At 40.9% G+C, this 19,442-nt stretch overlaps 1 protein-coding gene across 5 annotated transcripts in view; it reads right to left on the reverse strand.

Moving 5' to 3' along the window:
* Positions 1-19,442, reverse strand: part of DOCK9 (dedicator of cytokinesis 9) — a 208,256-nt gene that overhangs the window by 168,422 nt on the left and 20,392 nt on the right. For 3 of the 5 annotated variants that reach the window (XM_014531222.1, XM_014531221.1, XM_014531220.1), the window contains exon 1: positions 1,064-1,341. The exons of the other annotated variants lie outside the window; for them this stretch is intronic. In XM_014531222.1, the coding sequence (XP_014386708.1) occupies positions 1,064-1,189 (126 nt within the window). In that variant the 5' untranslated portion in view covers positions 1,190-1,341. Of the gene's footprint in view, positions 1-1,063; positions 1,342-19,442 lie in introns of those variants that run through there. 5 annotated transcript variants of the gene reach the window in all.

The raw sequence follows: 19,442 nt of genomic DNA on the forward strand, positions 1-19,442 counted from the left end.
TCAGACGAAAACCTGCAGAGAAAAGGCCCATCATCCTTGATGGACTTTCTCAGTTCAGTTAGCAATACAATTTTGAAGGCAATACAATATAAGGTAGTCTCACACATCAGAGGGAAGCAGTTTAATTCAAATCAAATCCACCATAGGAAAGTTTAAGTTCAGATTCTTAAGGACATTAGAATGTTGAAAATTAAGTTAATTAACCAAACACTTTATGACAATGGCAACTGGACTTCTGTTTTTTAAAAAAATCACTCTATAATATCACTAAGTACTAGTTTAATAATCCCTTTAGCAGCTCATTTGAAAGGCTCAATTGTCCTCTTTTGCAGTGCGTGTTGGTGGTTTTTTTACAGTTTGCTTAAAAAAATTATGTGCTTTTATTGTACTAAAGAAATTCCGAGAGAGAAGCACAACCTACTCATTGATGCTAACACCACAACCATTTTTCACATTCCTCCCTTATAAAGTCTACCGAAGCACTTGAATTTATCAAACTGCTATGAGTTTAGCTAATGCTAAGAATAGAAACTTTTCTATCAATTGGTTCAAAATATAAGTTATTTCTAACTTTGTTCAAGGCAAACCTGTTAAAATGAGTGAGTGAGACCACGTGTAACTTCAATAGTTATGTCCCTTAAAACCGCCTAGTGTCATCTTCATCATTTTCACAATAACGTACATATATTATGTAAAAATGTTTTAATTTTACAAAGGACATCTTTTTCAACCCTACAGAAGGCAATTAAAAAGTGCCTCCCTGGGTGTACCTTTGGCAGCCCTGCAGCTAAGTGGGACATAATTTTGAACAATACGTGGTTGTTCTATACAAAGAAGCCTCCTGGAAGCCACGTTTGCCCACAAAATGTCAACACATCTTTCCTCACAAAGAAAATCAAAGTGGAGCCGAAAACAATGGACAGGAAAAGAGGGAGAGGAGAGTTCACAGGAGACAGGCAGAGCAAGTTTTACAACCCCACAGAGGGCCAGAAGGCACGGAGCATGCACACAACACAAGCACTGTGGGGAAAGGCAGCAGGGTTGCTGAGGATGAGCCCCTTACCAGCACTGGCCCCGGGCTCTCTGCTTCCACTTCTCCCTGAGCTGCATCCTTGTGTTGCAGCGGGGACTCGATCACCATCTCCTTTTTGGCACTTCTACTACTTGTCCTGTATTTATCAGCCTGCATTCTCGGCTGAAAATGCAAGTCAGAACGTCTGCAACCTGGACAGCTGTGAGTCCCCAGCTGGGCAAGGCACAAGCATGCCAGTGGCCCGAGGCAGGAGAGGCAGCTAGCTGGCTTCCCAGGCACCAGTGGTCAGCTCCGCGGGCTGGGTCTGTAGAGCCTGCTGGGGTGGGAGGGCATGCCTGCGAGGGCCAGCCTCCAGGGGTGTTACTACTGCTGGAAAAATGGGAGGTTCCCGCTCGCAGGCCAAAGGAAAACAAACCCTGAACTGTACAATACACAGTGTACTGCCTCTCTGATAAAGACCGGCTTCATTGTGTCTGCTCCACACGGGGTGGGCCAAATGGACACGAATCAATATAGCGCAGTGTTTAAAAGAAAACCAGTCACAGTTAGACTCCTTCGTAATTCCTTCAAATCTAAAGCTCCTGGAGCTGAAGGGACAGACAGCTAGGTTGTCTGGATGTTCCAAAATTCTTAGGTTTTGGATGCTTTCCTTTATGTTATGGCTAAACACCAAATGCTTGGCTGATGATCAATGCTGGTAAGAGCTACCAGCAGGAGATTCCGTAGCCTGCACCTCAAGGCTGCAGGTGTAAAGAAAGAGTTTATCCCTGCACGTTAAACTTAATTTATGTGTTATTTTGTGCAAGAAAAACAAGGTCATCAAACATTTTCATGGGCAACCATGTATTGTGGTAAATGTTCTTATTAATCAGAATGTTATTTTAAGTCCATCAACAGGCAGGGGTCTCTCCCTGCAAGCAGTGTCAGAGCCCCTTGAGAAGGCAAGATGAATGGACAGCGTAAGTGACAGCTTAGCATAATTAACAGAGATTTACACAAAGCACAAGAAAGGAGCTGAGTCACCATCCCATGGTTCAATGGGGATCGTACCCAAAATGTGTTTTTCCAAAAAAGGCTGCTATTTTTAGTATTTCCTAACAATAACAGTGGAGTAAATTTTAAATTATTTTAAAATCATCTCTTGGGGAAAACTAAAACAGAAGTGTTAAGGGATTTATTTAAAAATTCATGGGAAATGGGCAGTAAGATGGAATTAAATATTAATCTGCACTTCCTGGGCTGCTGCAGTGCTTCTCCCAGTTAGTTATTATTCTGCTTATTTTCTTGAAATTGGGGATGATCTGGTTACAGAAGATAACAAGCAGTAGTAGTAAAGAAACAATGGCAATGGGTGTCATTTACAGGAACAGGTGCCATAGAAACTACTATATAAAATATAGGTACAAATCTCCCACGTTCCAGGCCAAGTAACTGCCTGGGAGGGCTCACGGGGGCGGGCACTGGGGGAGCAAAGATGTCACCCTATGCCTGCCTGTTCTTCCTCCACCAGGATCTCTGTCACTCAAACACCAGCAATAATAATCTAGATAATAACTTATTTAATCTTCATAACACCCCTATGATGTAAGTAGCGTGGTTATTGCCATTTTATAGATGAGAAGACAGATGCACAGAGATGTTATATATGTGCAGAAGGTCACACAGCAGGCAGTAGCAACATGGACCCAGTGTACATACACTTAACCCATGATACCATGCTGAACCAGTTGTCTATTCCAACTGCTAAGAAGTATAAATATGTAAAAGCTACTGATCATCAATTAAAGATAAAGGCAGCATCTGGGCTTAATTCCACAGAGATAATTTAGTGAAGAGGTAAAAAGGTGAAAATGGCATAGCATGGTGTCTGGTATACAGTAAGTGTTCATTTAATGGTAACTACTGTTATTGTTGCTGTTGTTATTGCAATCAGAAGAAATTTACCTTAGTCCTGAATTCAGGACTTCAGCTGTGTGATCTAAAATAACAACTCCACTGAAGTGTTGCTATAACACTTTACACAAAGTGCTTCAGCAATTTCAAATCAACTGTTCTTCCCTCTTTGCAGCTCAACTATGACAACTGCCTTCAGTTTACTTGACATCCCTGTGCTCATGCCATGAGCCAGGCCTCTTCTTGAAGTTGTTCTATTTTTTTCAAAATTTCAGCAGTGAATTTATATATCTTTTGTAACCAAGGGGAAAAAATTGAATTTCCTCTGAGCTCCCAGGTAGCCAGGACAGAAAGGCAAACATAATTCATATCATCAAAAAAAGAAAACAGACAAGGCTGTCAGGCAAGTGAATTTTTTAAAAAGTTTCTCACACAGAGATTTACGTAAAAAGGGACTGATTAATATACGAGACAAGGTTCTCAACATATTTATTGGAAATGCAGCAGCCAAATTCACACAGCTTTCTCACCACCATATCAGAGCATTATGCTTAAATCCCAGATAAAATAAAGCAATTCTGAGAGCAAGACAGGCATTTAGTCTATCACCTTCAAATGGGTCCAACTTATGGAAGAAGAAAATTCTCACAACCTAGAGCAATGGAGATGCTATTGTGAGCCTTCCTGCTACATAACTTCTCAGGCCACGCAAGGTCTTTGTTATATTCTGCTCGTTTAGGACCGGCCAACACTTTAGAAATCTGACCGGCAAGGAGAGTTACATGGTACAGCAGTTAACTCTAGGACCTAAACCTCAGAGTAGGATGTGGTTTCTCTAGGGGGTTTATGAGATCGGTGTCTGAGGACAAAAGAATGACATCTGGTAAGAGCAGCCACAAGAGGAAATGCCGTCTTAGAAGGGCAGGAAATAGGTGGCCAAGGTTTCCTTTACACCATTTCAAAAAACAAGGTGTATGCTAGACCTCTGGATTCAAACCCATAAACATTGACTGAGCTCCTACTACCTAGCAACCTCAAGCTCCTTCACACATTAACTTGTCTAACTCTTACAATAACAAACACATCTATGAACATGTATTAAGGGTATAGAGTTTTACTGTTAAAACAGAATGGAGTAAACCCCATGAGGAAGTGGGAACATTCAGAGGTAGGATGGAATGCTTCTGTATATGGGTTTCAGTTCTCAGATTTTAATACGTATACAAATTATTATACAGGTTAGGTACACAAAACCACAAAAATATTATGGGAAATTTAGAGGATTTTCTAAGGGTAATTTCTTACTATAAGGAAGGCAAACTTTAGATTCTAAAAGTCCCCATCTTCCCCTTCCCACTGTACAGTGAAGTTCTATCACATTCTGAAAAGCAAGAAGTAGAAGGACCTCTCACCCAGAGGACCCCTATGCATGCCTGAAGAACCAGTTTAGATAGCACCTTCTCTATGCAACTCCCTTGATCCTCCTAGCCAGAATTAATTAGCTCTTCTGTTAAACTTTTATTTACCTCTGCTTTGGAGCTTTTCACAATCTACCTTTTATTAAGTTTGTACATGTCACACTCTTTGGTGAGACTGTAAATTCATAAGGGCAGGGACTATATTTTCACCACCTTTGAGTCTCCAGTGTCTTGGGTACTGCAAGCACTCAAAACATATTTGCTCAACTTAATGCTTATGTCAGTTTTATGTCACGAGTTATCTTTAACCCTGAAGTGAAATTTAGTAGTTGTAAAAATATGCAAACATTTTTATTTGTTAATAGCCCAAAGCATTCAACTGTTCATAAACTGAAACCCAACAGACCATTTACTAATAATTAAAATGTTCCAGCCCTGACCGGTTTGGCTCAGTGGATAGAGCGTTGGCCTACGGACTCAAGGGTCCCAGGTTCGATTCCGGTCAAGGGCATGTACCTTGGTTGCGGGCACATCCCCAGTAGGGGGTGTGCAGGAGGCAGCTGACCGATGTTTCTCTCTCATCGATGTTTCTAACTTTCTATCCCTTTCCCTTCCTCTCTGTAAAAAAATCAATAAAGATATTTTAAAATGTTCCTGCCCTAGCTGGTTTGGCTTAGTGGATGGAGTGTCAGCCTGCGGACTGGAGGGTCCCAGGTTCGGTTCCGGTCAGGGGCATGTACCTTGGTTGCGGGCACATCCCCAGTTGGGGGTGTGCAGGAGGCAGCTGATCGATGTTTCTCTCTCATTGATGTTTCTAACTCTCTGTCCCTCTCCCTTCCTCTCTGTAAAAAATCAATAAAAATAATAATAATAAAATGTTCCTTTTTCCCACCTAAAAAATATTATACTGAATAACTTGCTCTAAGATACAAATATAAGCCTTTAGAGTGCATACAAAGTGTATTTAAATACATAAAGTATATAGATATATAGCACACATATACATATTTTGGAATAGAGCCTTAAATATATATATAAATATTAAATATATGTACATATATGCCTCTATTCCAAAATAATCATTCCTTTTCTCTTATTCTGGAAAAATTTGAAACAATAAGTAAAAATTATTAAGAAAAACTGCAAAAAGGAGCAAATGACTAAATATTTTCCACAGTGTATTATTATTATTGGTCAGCCTGCCGGCCAAAGAAAAGAAAAGGTGTCAGAAAAATGACCTGCCCTTCTAAGAAAAACAGAAGTATGGAACATAGGAGGCACAATAAGCAGCAAAACAGAGCAGAACAGGATTAGAGGCAATGAGCAACAAACGGAGAACAGATGTGGGGGCAGGTGGAGGTGAGAGAGGAGAGAGGGTCTCTACATCAGACCCTGAGGGCCTCTTAGAAGAATTAATATAAAAATACATTCTGAGATAAAGTCTGATGCTCAACTCAATTATGTCATTAGAGATTTAATCCAATAATCACAAGAAATAGAATATGCATTATCATCTAGTCTAGTGTTTCTTAGCCTGGAATCCAAGGCTGAACTTGTGGGGAAAGTGGTCCATGAATCCTTTAACATTACATTCAAAATTCTGTGTGTCTGTGCTTTTTCTGAGGGGAGGCCTCTGGAATTCATTTAGTTCTTAGAGAAGGGACCAAAGGAAAATGTGCTACTCACAGAATAAGGGGACTGAGGTCCAGAGAGGTAAGCTGGAGAACCACCCAAAGGTTGAGGATACAAAGCTCTTCACTTTAGCAGGGTTGAGTCTATTCAAGTAGAGATAACAGTAATTTAAACACCAAGCCCCTGTTAAATAAATAAGCATCAGATGGCTATCAGCAGTGTCAACACCCGCAGTCTCCTCACTGGTTGATGGATGGCCAGGTCAGCAAATGGATCATTACATGAAGCCCAATGCCCAGCAGACAATCCAAGGCCAATAAAGTATGACTCCAAAACAGGATAAATAATATAACCAATAAAAATTATGTGTTCTGAAAACTTTTAATGACATTGAGAAAATGCTCAGAATTAAACACACATACAAGACGAACAAACAAACAAAAGAGCCCTGGCTATGTGGCCCAGTTGGTTAGAGCATCAACAGCATCAACCTGTACACCAAAAGGCTGTGGGTTCAATTCCCAGTCAGAGCGTATACCTAAGTTGCGGGTTTGATCCCAGGTCAGGATACATATGGGAGTCAACTGATCACTGTTTCTTTCTCTTTTCTTTCTTTCTTTCTTTCTTTCTTTCTTTCTTTCTTTCTCTCTCCCTCTCTCTCTCCCCATCCCTTCCACTCTCTCTAAAATCAATAAACATCCTCAAGAAAAGACTTGTAAAAAGTGACTTCTGATTACCCCCGGTATGTGAGACTATTAGTGATTTTTTTTCTATAAACTGTTTTGTTTTCCAAGTTTTCTTCCCTTCCACTCTCTCTAAAATTAATAAACATATTCTCAAGCAAAGACTTGTAAAAAGTGACTTCTGATTACCCCTGGTATGTGAGACTATTAGTGATTTTTTTTTTCTATAAACTGTTTTGTTTTCCAAGTTTTCTTCAAAAGCACTTATTAGTTCTATAGTCAGAAAAAAATGAAAACAATGGATTACTAGATAATGGTATAGAAAAGCTTACACTGACGTTTTAGCCCACACTATGCCACTCAATAGCTGTGTGATGTTACAAAAGTCACTTGACCTCTCTAGGTTCCACCTCTCTGGGTCCTGTAAAACGAAGGACTTACTTAGACCGAAAGATCTTTCCAGCTCTGCATGTCTAACATGTGAACTATCAAAACTTCCCTTATTGGTGACATTTGGGGGGAAATAAATCACCTCAATGGAATGATAAACATTTCCAAGTCATATACACACAAAAGAAAAACACAAAGACATATTTCTAAATGTGTCAAATCCTCATTTCCGACAGAGCAGGGGAAGAGCTGAGAGGCTGGCAGGTGAAAAGAACTAAAGGATGTTCTATTGATAAAGAAGGGTCAAGGGGGAGGCCGGTCCCCACAGTGCTGGGACAGCGGGGGAGAAACCACGATGGGCAGAGGCCTTCCACTGCTAGAGATGGCTCTCCAGGTGAATAGAACTAAAGGATGTTCTATTGATACAGAAGGGTCAAGGGGGAGGCCTGTCCCACAGTGCTGGGACAGCGGGGGAGAAACCATGATGGGCAGAGGCCTTCCACTGCTAGAGATGGCTCTCTGGTACTGGCTGTGTGAATTTAGGAGAGCGATCCGGACAGCGACCACACCACTCTGGGGACCCCGGCTCCCTCATCCGGAAAACAGGAATTAGAACGCCCACCATTACAACCCTAGCTAGATTCTGTTCATTCCCAAGGTCCAGTGGATAATGGATGTGTCCCACTGTGAGCAGGAGCACTGCCCGCAGCCTCGTTCAAGAAGCTTCTCAGTAAAGACAGCCCACTGCCTCCTGGGACAGCCCCTTTCCTGCTTCCTTTTTTCTATAGCCTCTATCACCATCTGGGATTCTCTATCCTATTTTTCTTATTTGTTTAATGTCTATCTAACCACAACTTGGAGGAGGAGGAGGGGGAGGAGGAAGAGGAGGAGGAGGAGGATGAGGAGGAGGAAGGACAATAAGAACAAGAAGAAGAAGCAGTAGCTGCACAATGGCAGGGATTTTTGTCTATTTTGTTCACTGCTCTACTCACAGGATAGGCACTCAAAAAACATTTCCTGAGTGAATTTACTGAAGGGTCAGGATCCCCTCAATTTGGATATAGAGTTTTTACACTACGGACACCAATAGTTTTTCTGTAAACTGTCAATTTATTTTAATCACAATAATGACAAGTCAGCCAGCAGTGTCCATGATTTCTTTTAGAGATGGAAAATTACAAAGCCAAGGAAAACATAATGTGCCTGGGATTTTTCTGAGGAAACAAAACTCCCAGGCTGAGTTACCAAAGCCTGGCCTGCCACACAGGCTCAACCTTAACTGGAGGGATCCCAGCATGTTTTATTGCCCCTCAATAGCTCTGAACAGTGTGTGTGTGTGTGTGTGTGTGTGTGTGTGTGTGCGCGCGCAGGTGTTGGCACACATGTGCACACACACTCTATGTACTGTGTACACAGTAGGCAATCCATAAAAATTTGCTTATAGAACGAATGATGAAACTGCCTCATCTCGGTTTGATTTATCACACACCCAAGCCTCCTGGGAGTCCACATGGAGCAGAGTGTTCTAACTTTCCTCACTACATGACAAATGTTTAAGTTAAGGGCCAGAGAGTAAATGCTTGGTGAGAAAAAAAGCCACAACCTTTTTATAAAGTGCTAAAGTGTTTCTTTCTAAATAAAATGCCTCGTTCAATTATAACTGGAAGACAAATTCTTTTCTTCCTCTTCTTCTCATATCCACCTCCTAAAGCAACCTAATAAAAAATGCAAATAAATACCCTCCAAGTTTATAGCTTTTGTAATATCTTTGTTGGTGTATGTTAAAGTTACTTAAAGCGAGTTATATCAGTGTTTATAAAGTGTAATACCAGTGGGCCATCTAGATATATAGATGACAGAGATGGCAAAGCTGGCAAATGTCTCATGACTCTGGCTGCTCCCAGGTATCAGAGTTCATGGCCATCAGCTACCTAACATGGGGAAGGAGAGAGGACAGGCCTGCAGGAAACCTCAGGGCACCTTCTTCTTCGAAAAAGAAACCACCCCCAGGCTACAAGGGGAAAGTCTGCTATCAGGAAACTTTGCAAAGGGGGTTGTGGACTCTCCCCTGGAACCTCTGGCTTAATATAGCTTGTATTTAAAAGATGATGATCATTTACAATAACGCCAGGTCCCCTAACAATAACTGGGAAGTTCCCTCTTTTAAAAAGCCATAGATTATGTCCCTTCCATATGATGAACTCATCAGCAGCAAAGATGATGTATCCTCTCTCATCCTGCTGCCTAAATGAGGGCCTTCCACTTCTTCCCAGCTCATTGTGACTGATTTCCTATATGAAATCAAGAGGCTGCCAAGGAGTAGAAAAAAAAGCCAGTGAGTTTGAGAGAACTCAAACGTTATTTATTCCTGGGCAACACACCCTGATAAGTCACACTTTCTCCCTGAGTGCCTATAAAAATGTGTAACCAAACTAAATGACTTTCTTCATAGATTCTATATAATAAAAGCCTAAGTGACCATTTTGGCAGAACTACCGATGGCTATGATGCACACTGACCATCAGGGGGCAAATGCTCATCACAGGAGCTGCCCCCTGGTGTTCAATGTGCTCCCACAGGGGGAGTGCGGCTCAGCCAGAAGCCAGGCTCACGGCTGGCGAGCACAGCAGCGGTGGCAGGAGCCTCTCCCGCCTCTGCGGCAGCGCTAAGGAGCAGCGAGCAGGCAGGCAGTAAGGAGCAAGGGGTCTCGAACTGTAAGAGGACGCAGGCCGGGCTGAGGGCCCCCCTCCCCTGCAATGCATGAATTTCATGCACCGGGCCTCTAGTGCTACAATAAAGGTGCCAGAGTTGGAGATCCAAACAGGGTAGGTGGGGAGGGTGAGTGTCAAAGAAGGCCATCAAAGCTTCCTTTCTCTTCACTGCCAAATCGAAACACATGCATCACATAACTTAGAGACCAATGATGATGGTGGTGGTGACAGCAATGGGGGAGCTGCAGCCACCTTCGGTCCTTTACTAAAGGTTGTTGCAGAGTCCAATGTTACTTCTCTTACATTTCTAAAGCATTACACATGCAACACAATAGGCTTCGCTTTTCCCTCTCCAACAAGGGGAAAAAAACTCTTCCAGAAAACATGTGGTTAAAAGAGAGGGTGATGTTTAATCAAGCTCTGAAAACTGGCTATGAATATTCATTCCACTGGCCCATGCACAAAGAGGGGCCAGGTCTTAAAAGTCCTCCATTGATTCAAAAATAGCAGGTTAAATAATTACAAAATAAACAAGGCTTCCAATGTTACATAAAGCATTTGGGAACTCCCCAGGCGCATTCCCCATTTACGCTTTGCCAAGACCTAAATCTAGAAATCAATATTTATTTATTGTTTTTATTGTAACTGTCATAGAGGAGTTTCAACACAGAAGGTGAGAGGAAAGGGAAGAGAATGAATGGCAGAGGTGGGCAAGGGAAACATTTCCCAAGTCCCTACTATGTCTAGGCATTTGACATGCTTGCACATTTCATTTAGATCAATTTAACCCTTACGATAAAATAAATAATAACAACACTATAATTAGTTATTTTGTTTCTAGAAACTCGTGTTCTTATGAACTAAATAGCATACCCTAAGTTCATATAGTTATTATGCTTTGGAGCTATGTTCCAAAATTAATCTTAAACCTGGTAATTAAATAGATCAGAATATTTTAAGTTTTATTTCAAACATAATGTTCCCTCCCTTTTGAACATATATCTTTTTAGGGGAGCCACAAAGAATATTGGAGGGTTTTCTAGGGCCTGAAAATATTAGAATGAAAGATAATAGAATATAAAACCCAAGGGTTATTATTAATAGTGGTTGTGTCTGAAATATGGAATGGAGGCTTTTCTATTCCCTGCTTTCAACTTATCTATAATTTTCAAACTTTCCTTAATAAGGATAAATTGCTTTAAACTAAACACATTTTTTTAAAGTTTTAAAGCCATTTACTACTATTTGGGAAATTTTAATAATTAATGTCCACAAAGTGGCTGGTGCACATAGTGCGTACGACAGGGTTGGGATTGGGGGGAAGTGAGTGAGGCATTCAATTCAGGAACAGAATTTCAGAGAGCCTGAAAACCTCAGTGATCAACATAAATACCTTAATGAAATACTCAAATAAAAATCAAAATTAATAAAAAAAATCAAAACTTGAAATAGAGACAGAATCAGTATTATTGATTGTTTGGGTGTTTGTTTGTTTTTTGCCTCAGACTCCAATATGGCTCTGCTCAGACTGGCCTTCCTCTGTGCCAGGCACTGTGATCAGCAGTATACTTCCTTCCCCACCAATCCCGAGGTAGGTGCTCTTATTTTATGCAGATGAGAAAACTGAGGCATGAGAGTTAGGGTTTTAGTCCAAGGTCACAGAGCTGTTATGTGGATAAACAACTTTAAACAGACTAAAAGTCATTTTTATTTGCCTTGACCATAAAGATAAAATCAACATCTATTTTTAAAACTTGGTCTACAAGTTGATCAGATCTTCAGATATCATGCACAACTTACAAGATTTAAAACTCAAGTTTAACATAAGTTCTTCCTTAGAAGATTAAGTAATACGGGGGCAAATGGGGCAAAGGACCCAAACCTCACTCTATTAAAACCATTTTATTTTATTTTATTGTTCATACATAGGTGAAACCTCCTAATGGTTCAAAGTAGGGAACAGAGTGAGGGAAAGAGGAAATGCAGGGGTGAAGGCAAAGACTTTCTTCTCATTTTAATTCCCCAAAGGAAGGGAGGAAGAAACAAACAGTAAGCCCTGGAGATCTGGTTCCCAGGGCAAGACAGTCTCTCCATGTGATCACTCCCGTGATCACAACCCCTCATCCCATGGCCCTCAGGGTAACAAGGCACGCAGAGGTTTCATCCTCCTCATCACCCCGTCCTGAGCTTTATGCACAAGGAGCACTGACTGTATTGCCTCCTCCAGCCTTACCTTCAGGCCTCCAAAAATGCTGTCCATCAACCTGGAATGTTCTCCCTGCACCTCCTGATCTTAATCTGTCAAATGCCTGCTCACCTCTGTATGGAACAGACTCCAGGACCCCACCCAGAACTTCTGAATTGGGATCTTGGGCTGAGACCCAGTGGGCTGTATTTTTCACAGCTCCCCGGGTGATACCTATGCTGCAGTCTTTCATCTATCGGTATCTGAGAATCACTGATCTTGATCTAATAATTTAAAAGATTCAGGAAGAACACTCGCGATGTTTAAACCCAGATCCAATACAAGGACACATGGATGGGCTCCCAGATATGTCGCTGCTCAGGTATGAGAACGATGACTGTATCGGGCTGAAAGTTGAGGGTGGGTTGGGAATGAGACCAAAGAGTTTACTACCCTCCATAGGACCTCCGCCTGGTTGAAAATGCCATGGCAAGCTTTGGCTTATTAATGACTAATCATTTCTATTTAGCTGGACTTTTTGGAAAATCATAACTTTGTGGGTGGGTTCTTCCACCAGAATTACCCTTCACCCACCTTCCTTGCTCTTTTCTCCCCCACCTCTGCCAAAATAAAATGCCTTTTAAGTCAGTATGAAAGGACCTACAAAACAGTACAAGCCTCACACATCTCTCAGATATTGTTAATGGTGTGATCATGTAATTAAACACTTGCGTGGCAGTATACTTTCTAAAGACAGTGAAGAATAAAACCAACAGTAGGGTTTTGTTACCTACAATCCCTTCACAAACACCTTACTTGTTTGCCAGCTGGTTGTAAGCTCTCATTCAAGCTCACATGTGTGACCCATGTCCCTAACTAAAAGCAATAAAACCATCTGTTTAGAGAAAGGCACCATGCATTTCTAAGGATTTCCTTTTTCCCTGCCATAAGAGGAATAACATGCCAAAGTTACATCCGCCATATGCATCCTCCACAATTCACTGCAATTAGGCCAGCAATGGGAAAAAAAAATACCCCCATCCAATATGGCAGGCCTACTGTACTATTATTTTCCTTTTAAATAGAATCTCTTACTCAGATTACACCTTAGATTGATGTAGTTTCATGAGCTTTCCTAGTCCCCGATTTAGGACTTGAAGAAAAGCCACTAAAATAAACAAAACAAAACATCTTAAACAACTTTTGTTGGCAGCCTTTTAAAACTGAGTCTATGTTACACTTTCTACAACATCTCATTTTGAAATAACTGGCATATCCTACAATATGTGTTCATTAACTTAGAAGAAACACAGGACTTCTACATTTATTGCAATAGAATTAAATCAACCAAAAGTATCCACAGAGTCAGCTCCCTGGAGCTAATGTGCAACCTCCAAGTTTCTATTTGACTGGGAGAAACAAGTCCATCCAATGAGAACATCAAAATATCTGATGGTCAAGTTTCTTTCACCTCAAACGTTCTGCAATTCAGTGATTTCATATTAGTTCCACCATTAACTGTGTTTGCTTTATTCTTCTACTGTGACACTAATTTTGTCATACTCTGTGCAACCAGCACTCATCACAAAAGAAAACGTCTTAGAAACTTTCACTAAGTAATCAAAAGAGCCAAGAGGAATGTTCTTCTGTATTTATACATTAATGCTTTGCCTGCTCAAACACTCAGCAAGTATTTCTTAACTGTAGGGTACAGTGCAAGGAATGAGAGGTAAGCAACACACAGAAATTAGGTGTAAGGAGTGCACAATCCAGTGAGGGAGTGAGATGGGAAGATGGAAAGGAGTGATTTCAATACCAAGTGAGGCAGGGACCTGCTAGACCTGTGTTGTCCAATATAACAGCCGCTAGTCACGTGGGGTCACTGAGCATTTGACATCTGTCTAGTCTAACTGAGACATGCTCCAAGTGAAAAATGCACACTGGATTTCAAAGGCTTTGCATGAGAAAAAGAGTGTAAAATACCTTTTTCATACTTTTTTTATTGATTACATGCTGAATAATACTTTGAATATACCAGATTAAGTAAAATATATTAAAATTAATTTCATCTGTTTCTTTTTACTTTTTTTAATGCAACTACTAGAAAATATAAAATTACACATGTGGCTTGCATTGTTTTTGGTAGGTTTTTTTGTACAGTGCTTGGCTAAATGCTTCCTAATACTCTTTCTTCCTCCTGGGCAGAGAGAAAGACCACATTTCCCAAACTCCTTGACAGTTGTGTTGAAACTATGTGACTCAAACTATGTGACCACGTTCTGGCCAAAAGAATATAAGAAAAATGAGGTAGCAAAGTCTAGAGGTAGTTATAAAACAAGGTGCACAATCATCCCAGCGTGGGCTTCCTCTCTCTCTCTCCCTCCCTCCCTCTTGGCTGTAAGCGGACATTCCACAAGAGGCCTCTGAGGAGGTCCTGGGCAGGAGAGAAGCCAAGAATGTGAGGAAGCCAGCTTCCTAAATCATCACATGAAAGACCACCTGATGTGCGGGCAATGAGACCTTGTCACAACTTACAGAGCTAAGCTATTGCCATTTGGTTATAGCAATTAACATACTTTGATTAATTAATGTACTAAGACGGAGTGCTTTGACAAGAGGGATGACTACTTACTCAAGAACTGTCAAAATAAGCTTCAAAGATAAGGTGCCATGTAGGAGGTGTCTACATGTGGTGGTTCTCGAACTCCATTGCTCAGTATCACTCAGAGAGCTTGTAAAAACACAGGCCACTGGGCCCTCTTCTAACCCTCTCTAGGATGACCAGCTAGGGAGGGAGGTCTGTGTGAGAGTGCTGGCCCTCTAAGAGCACCATGCCCCCCCTCCTCGGAGCAGAACAGCCGCCCTTCCCCCAATCCCTCAGAGCAGCAGGTCTGGAGCACAGCTGAGGATCTGCATCTCTAACAAGCTCTCAAGGTGCTGCTGACGCTGCCAGTCCAGGGAGCAATATCTTGTTAAAAGATGAGCAATCTTTTGTCAAACTGTGAAGAGAACAAAAGGCATTCAAGGGAAACGGAGACCTCATATATAGAAAATTTTGGAAGGTTGGAGGAGCATGCTGGGTTCCCTGGAATAGCAAGAGTTCTGGTGAAGATGCACCACAGGGGGTGGAAAAGGAATTTGGGGAGAAAAGGGAAAGGCAGACTGGTACTCAGCAGCCAGAATTCTGACTTCTGCCTCTTCAATGAGAACTCTGAAGCAGAGCTTTCCTTTCCACTTACTCTAAAGTAAATACGAATACTGACTAATTCGTATACTAATACTTCAATTACTACAAAATTCCTGGGAAATGACAGGGGTACAGCATGCTAACTTGGTCATTATGGACCAAGAGTGAGACTCCAAAAATCATAATTCTTGGATCAACCACCCATTTATTATAATCTTATGTGACTTGAGAAACAATTTAACTGCTCTGTGCAGAATAACATTTCCCTTCAATCTTCTCCATAGAAACCTTGGGAGATTAGATGTGGAAAAATAAAGAAATGTCTTCCTAGGAAAAAGTATATAATTTACATGCAAAGAGTCTCTATTATTTTAACCAGGTACTACTCAACCTGATGAGATACAAATGGCTAATTGTTTTGGAGAGAAACTACCAGAACTGATAAAGACCACAATGGAAGACATATGGGCTTGTGATGGTTAGGGAAGGCAGGGACTAGGAGGAATACCATGAGCTCACTAGGAATCCCTTCCAATAGTAGGATCCTGAATGACCTCCTTCCCACTTTTCAGGACAGACTGGGGAAAAACAAAAACAGTTCTTAACTCATTCAACTGGATTAAAAACCAGATGTTTGTGTCTTCTGAATAGCTGTGAACAAGATTCTATGAAATCACAGCCTAGTTTATGACTATACCGAATTTCCATCCCTACCACAAGTACATATATACATAGATATAGATATAGATATGATATAGATATATAGATATATAGATATATAGATATATATATACAGGCACCATAACAAGTAAATGGTGAAAGTAGGTTGCTAAGTAGGTGCAAGATGCTGAAACAGGAGTGCTAACTGTACTGTATCCAAATGAATGCTGGGGAAAATATTTTAGTGTCTTTCTAATGACACAAGAAGAGTTCTGTTTGAGCTAATATATTCTTTGCTCCATATGGAAATCTAATGGTCCCTTTATGATCATTTAGAGGGAAAAGAAAGTGATCAAAATGGTTTGCTGACAAAAAACATTTATTAAATGTTTTTTCTCATTGTAGTTAGAATTAGATGAATAATACATGGAGTTTGCTTATGTCAAAAATTCAAGGGCATAAACTGGTTTTACCTCAAAGAGAAAAACATTTATGATATTACTTCCAGCACCATGCCTTAATATTATCAAGCTACAAGATGAGAGGATACCTTTTTGATAGTCTCCATTCATATAAAATTTTGTAGAAGAAGTGTCACATATATTATCAATTTATTTTTATCAGGGCACTGTCATAGCTTTCCAACATTTATTTTGCCAAGTAATAACACTGAAATACAAAACCCAAACAAACAAAACCAAATAATATTAATCACTACCATTGTTTTGTAAAGAAAGTCTATTAAAACACACAAGCATACATGCTTGAAATTAGGAATGGTAATCTCAGAATTTTTTTTTAAACTAAGAGTTCACCACATTTTCCTATTTTTCTCATTCCCCCACACGTTAAAAAACTCACAGGAATTGATGGGTGATCACCTACCTCCTTGCAAAGGTGGTTTGAGTTAGCTCTTAAAGAATAGTTAAAAGCTGGGATGATGCTTCAAGATTTTTTAAATTAAATCAGTGAAATATATTTCCCTTACTTCAGGGAAGTCCAGAATGAAATGCCCACTGTAAGTGGAAGGCTGTCAGCATGAGTCCCAACAGAAGCGGGGCATGCCCACCATCTCCCACGATGGGGCTCTGATGTGGACAGACACCCGCTTCTGCCTGTGTTGGGCTTATTTTGGGGCACTCACCCTTCAGACTACAGACTTAACCTGAAGCATCAGATATTCTAATCCTGTGGTTTCAACTGGGAGCAACTTTGCCAAGGGATATTTGGCAGTATCTGGAGACATTTTTTGGTTGTCATGACTGGGGCCAGGGATTCTAACCAGCTTACAATGTTCCAGACAGCCTCCTACAACAAAGAATTATCCAGCCCAAAATGTTAATAGTAATAAGACTGAGAAACCCTGTACTAACCCTATCAGAGACATATCATCCTACCCTCAAATGTATAAATCTTCTTCTGCAACAAGGAAATGCATGTCCAAAGAGTTTAGTGTATTCATCCTATAATTATCTATAATAATAAAAGTGTAATATGTTAATTAGACTGGACCTCCTTCCAGACGACTTTCTGGACAAAGCTGGAGCTGCAAGGGAAGCCCAGGTCCTGGGTGCCAGAGGGAGGTCAGTGCAGGCAGCCAGGGAAAGGAAGACCTACTCTTGCACGAATTTCGTGCACCGGGCCTCTAGTAGCCTATATAATAAAAGAGAAACATGTAAATTGACTGTCCCTCCACTACACTCACCAGTCAATCAGGAGTGAGTATGCAAATTAACCCAACAAAGATGGTGGGTTAATTTACCATAACAAGTAAATGGTGAAAGTAGGTTGCTAAGTAGGTGCAAGATGCTGAAACAGGAGTGCTAACTGTACTGTATCCAAATGAATGCTGGGGAAAATATTTTAGTGTCTTTCTAATGACACAAGAAGAGTTCTGTTTGAGCTAATATATTCTTTGCTCCATATGGAAATCTAATGGTCCCTTTATGATCATTTAGAGGGAAAAGAAAGTGATCAAAATGGTTTGCTGACAAAAAACATTTATTAAATGTTTTTTCTCATTGTAGTTAGAATTAGATGAATAATACATGGAGTTTGCTTATGTCAAAAATTCAAGGGCGTAAACTGGTTTTACCTCAAAGAGAAAAAAATTTATGATATTACTTCCAGCACCATGCCTTAATATTATCAAGCTACAAGATGAAAGGATACCTTTTTGATAGTCTCCATTCACATACAATTTTGTAAAAGAAGTGTCACATATATTATCAATTTATTTTTATCAGGGCACTGTCATAGCTTTCCAACATTTATTTTGCCAAGTAATAACACTGAAATACAAAACCCAAACAAACAAAACCAAATAATATTAATCACTACCATTGTTTTGTAAAGAAAGTCTATTAAAACACACAAGCATACATGCTTGAAATTAGGAATGGTAATCTCAGAATTTTTTTTTAAACTAAGAGTTCACCACATTTTCCTATTTTTCTCATTCCCCCACACGTTAAAAAACTCACAGGAATTGATGGGTGATCACCTACCTCCTTGCAAAGGTGGTTTTGAGTTAGCTCTTAAAGAATAGTTAAGAGCTGGTTGATGCTTCAAGGTTTTTTAAATTAAATCAGTGAAATATATTTCCCTTACTTCAGGGAAGTCCAGAATGAAATGCCTACTATAAGTGGAAGGCTGTCAGCATGAGTCCCAACAGAAGCGGGGCATGCCCACCATCTCCCACGATGGGGCTCTGATGTGGACAGACACCCGCTTCTGCCTGTGTTGGGCTTATTTTGGGGCACTCACCCTTCAGACTACAGACTTAACCTGAAGCATCAGATATTCTAATCCTGTGGTTTCAACTGGGAGCAACTTTGCCAAGGGATATTTGGCAGTATCTGGAGACATTTTTTGGTTGTCATGACTGGGGCCAGGGATTCTAACCAGCTTACAATGTACCAGACAGCCTCCTACAACAAAGAATTATCCAGCCCAAAATGTTAATAGTAATAAGACTGAGAAACCCTGTACTAACCCTATCAGAGATATATCATCCTACTCTCAAATGTATAAATCTTCTTCTGCAACAAGGAAATGCATGTCCAAAGAGTTTAGTGTATTCATCCTATAATTATCTATAATAATAAAAGTGTAATATGTTAATTAGACTGGACCTCCTTCCAGACGACTTTCTGGACAAAGCTGGAGCTGCAAGGGAAGCCCAGGTCCTGGGTGCCAGAGGGAGGTCAGTGCAGGCAGCCAGGGAAAGGAAGACCTACTCTTGCACGAATTTCGTGCACCGGGCCTCTAGTAGCCTATATAATAAAAGAGAAACATGTAAATTGACTGTCCCTCCACTACACTCACCAGTCAATCAGGAGTGAGTATGCAAATTAACCTGACAAAGATGGTGGGTTAATTTACATACACAGGTGCCCGGTGGAGAGCAGAGCGGGAGAGCTGGCAGCTTGGGGGGACGTGGTTCCCTCAGTCGCTCCCCCAAGATGCCGGGCAGAGAGCAGAGCAGGAGAGCTGGAGGCTTGGGGGGATGCGGTTCCCTCGGTCGCTCCCCCAAGCCGCCGGCAGAGAGCAGAGCAGGAGAGCCAGCAGAGAGTGGAGCAGCTTGGGGAACTTGGCTCCCCAAGCCGCCAGATGGAGAGCAGAGAGGGAGAGCTGGCGGCTTGGAGGAC

The sequence above is a fragment of the Myotis brandtii genome, unplaced genomic scaffold (genome assembly GCF_000412655.1).
Source record: "Myotis brandtii unplaced genomic scaffold, ASM41265v1 scaffold796, whole genome shotgun sequence".
NCBI lineage: Eukaryota > Metazoa > Chordata > Mammalia > Chiroptera > Vespertilionidae > Myotis > Myotis brandtii.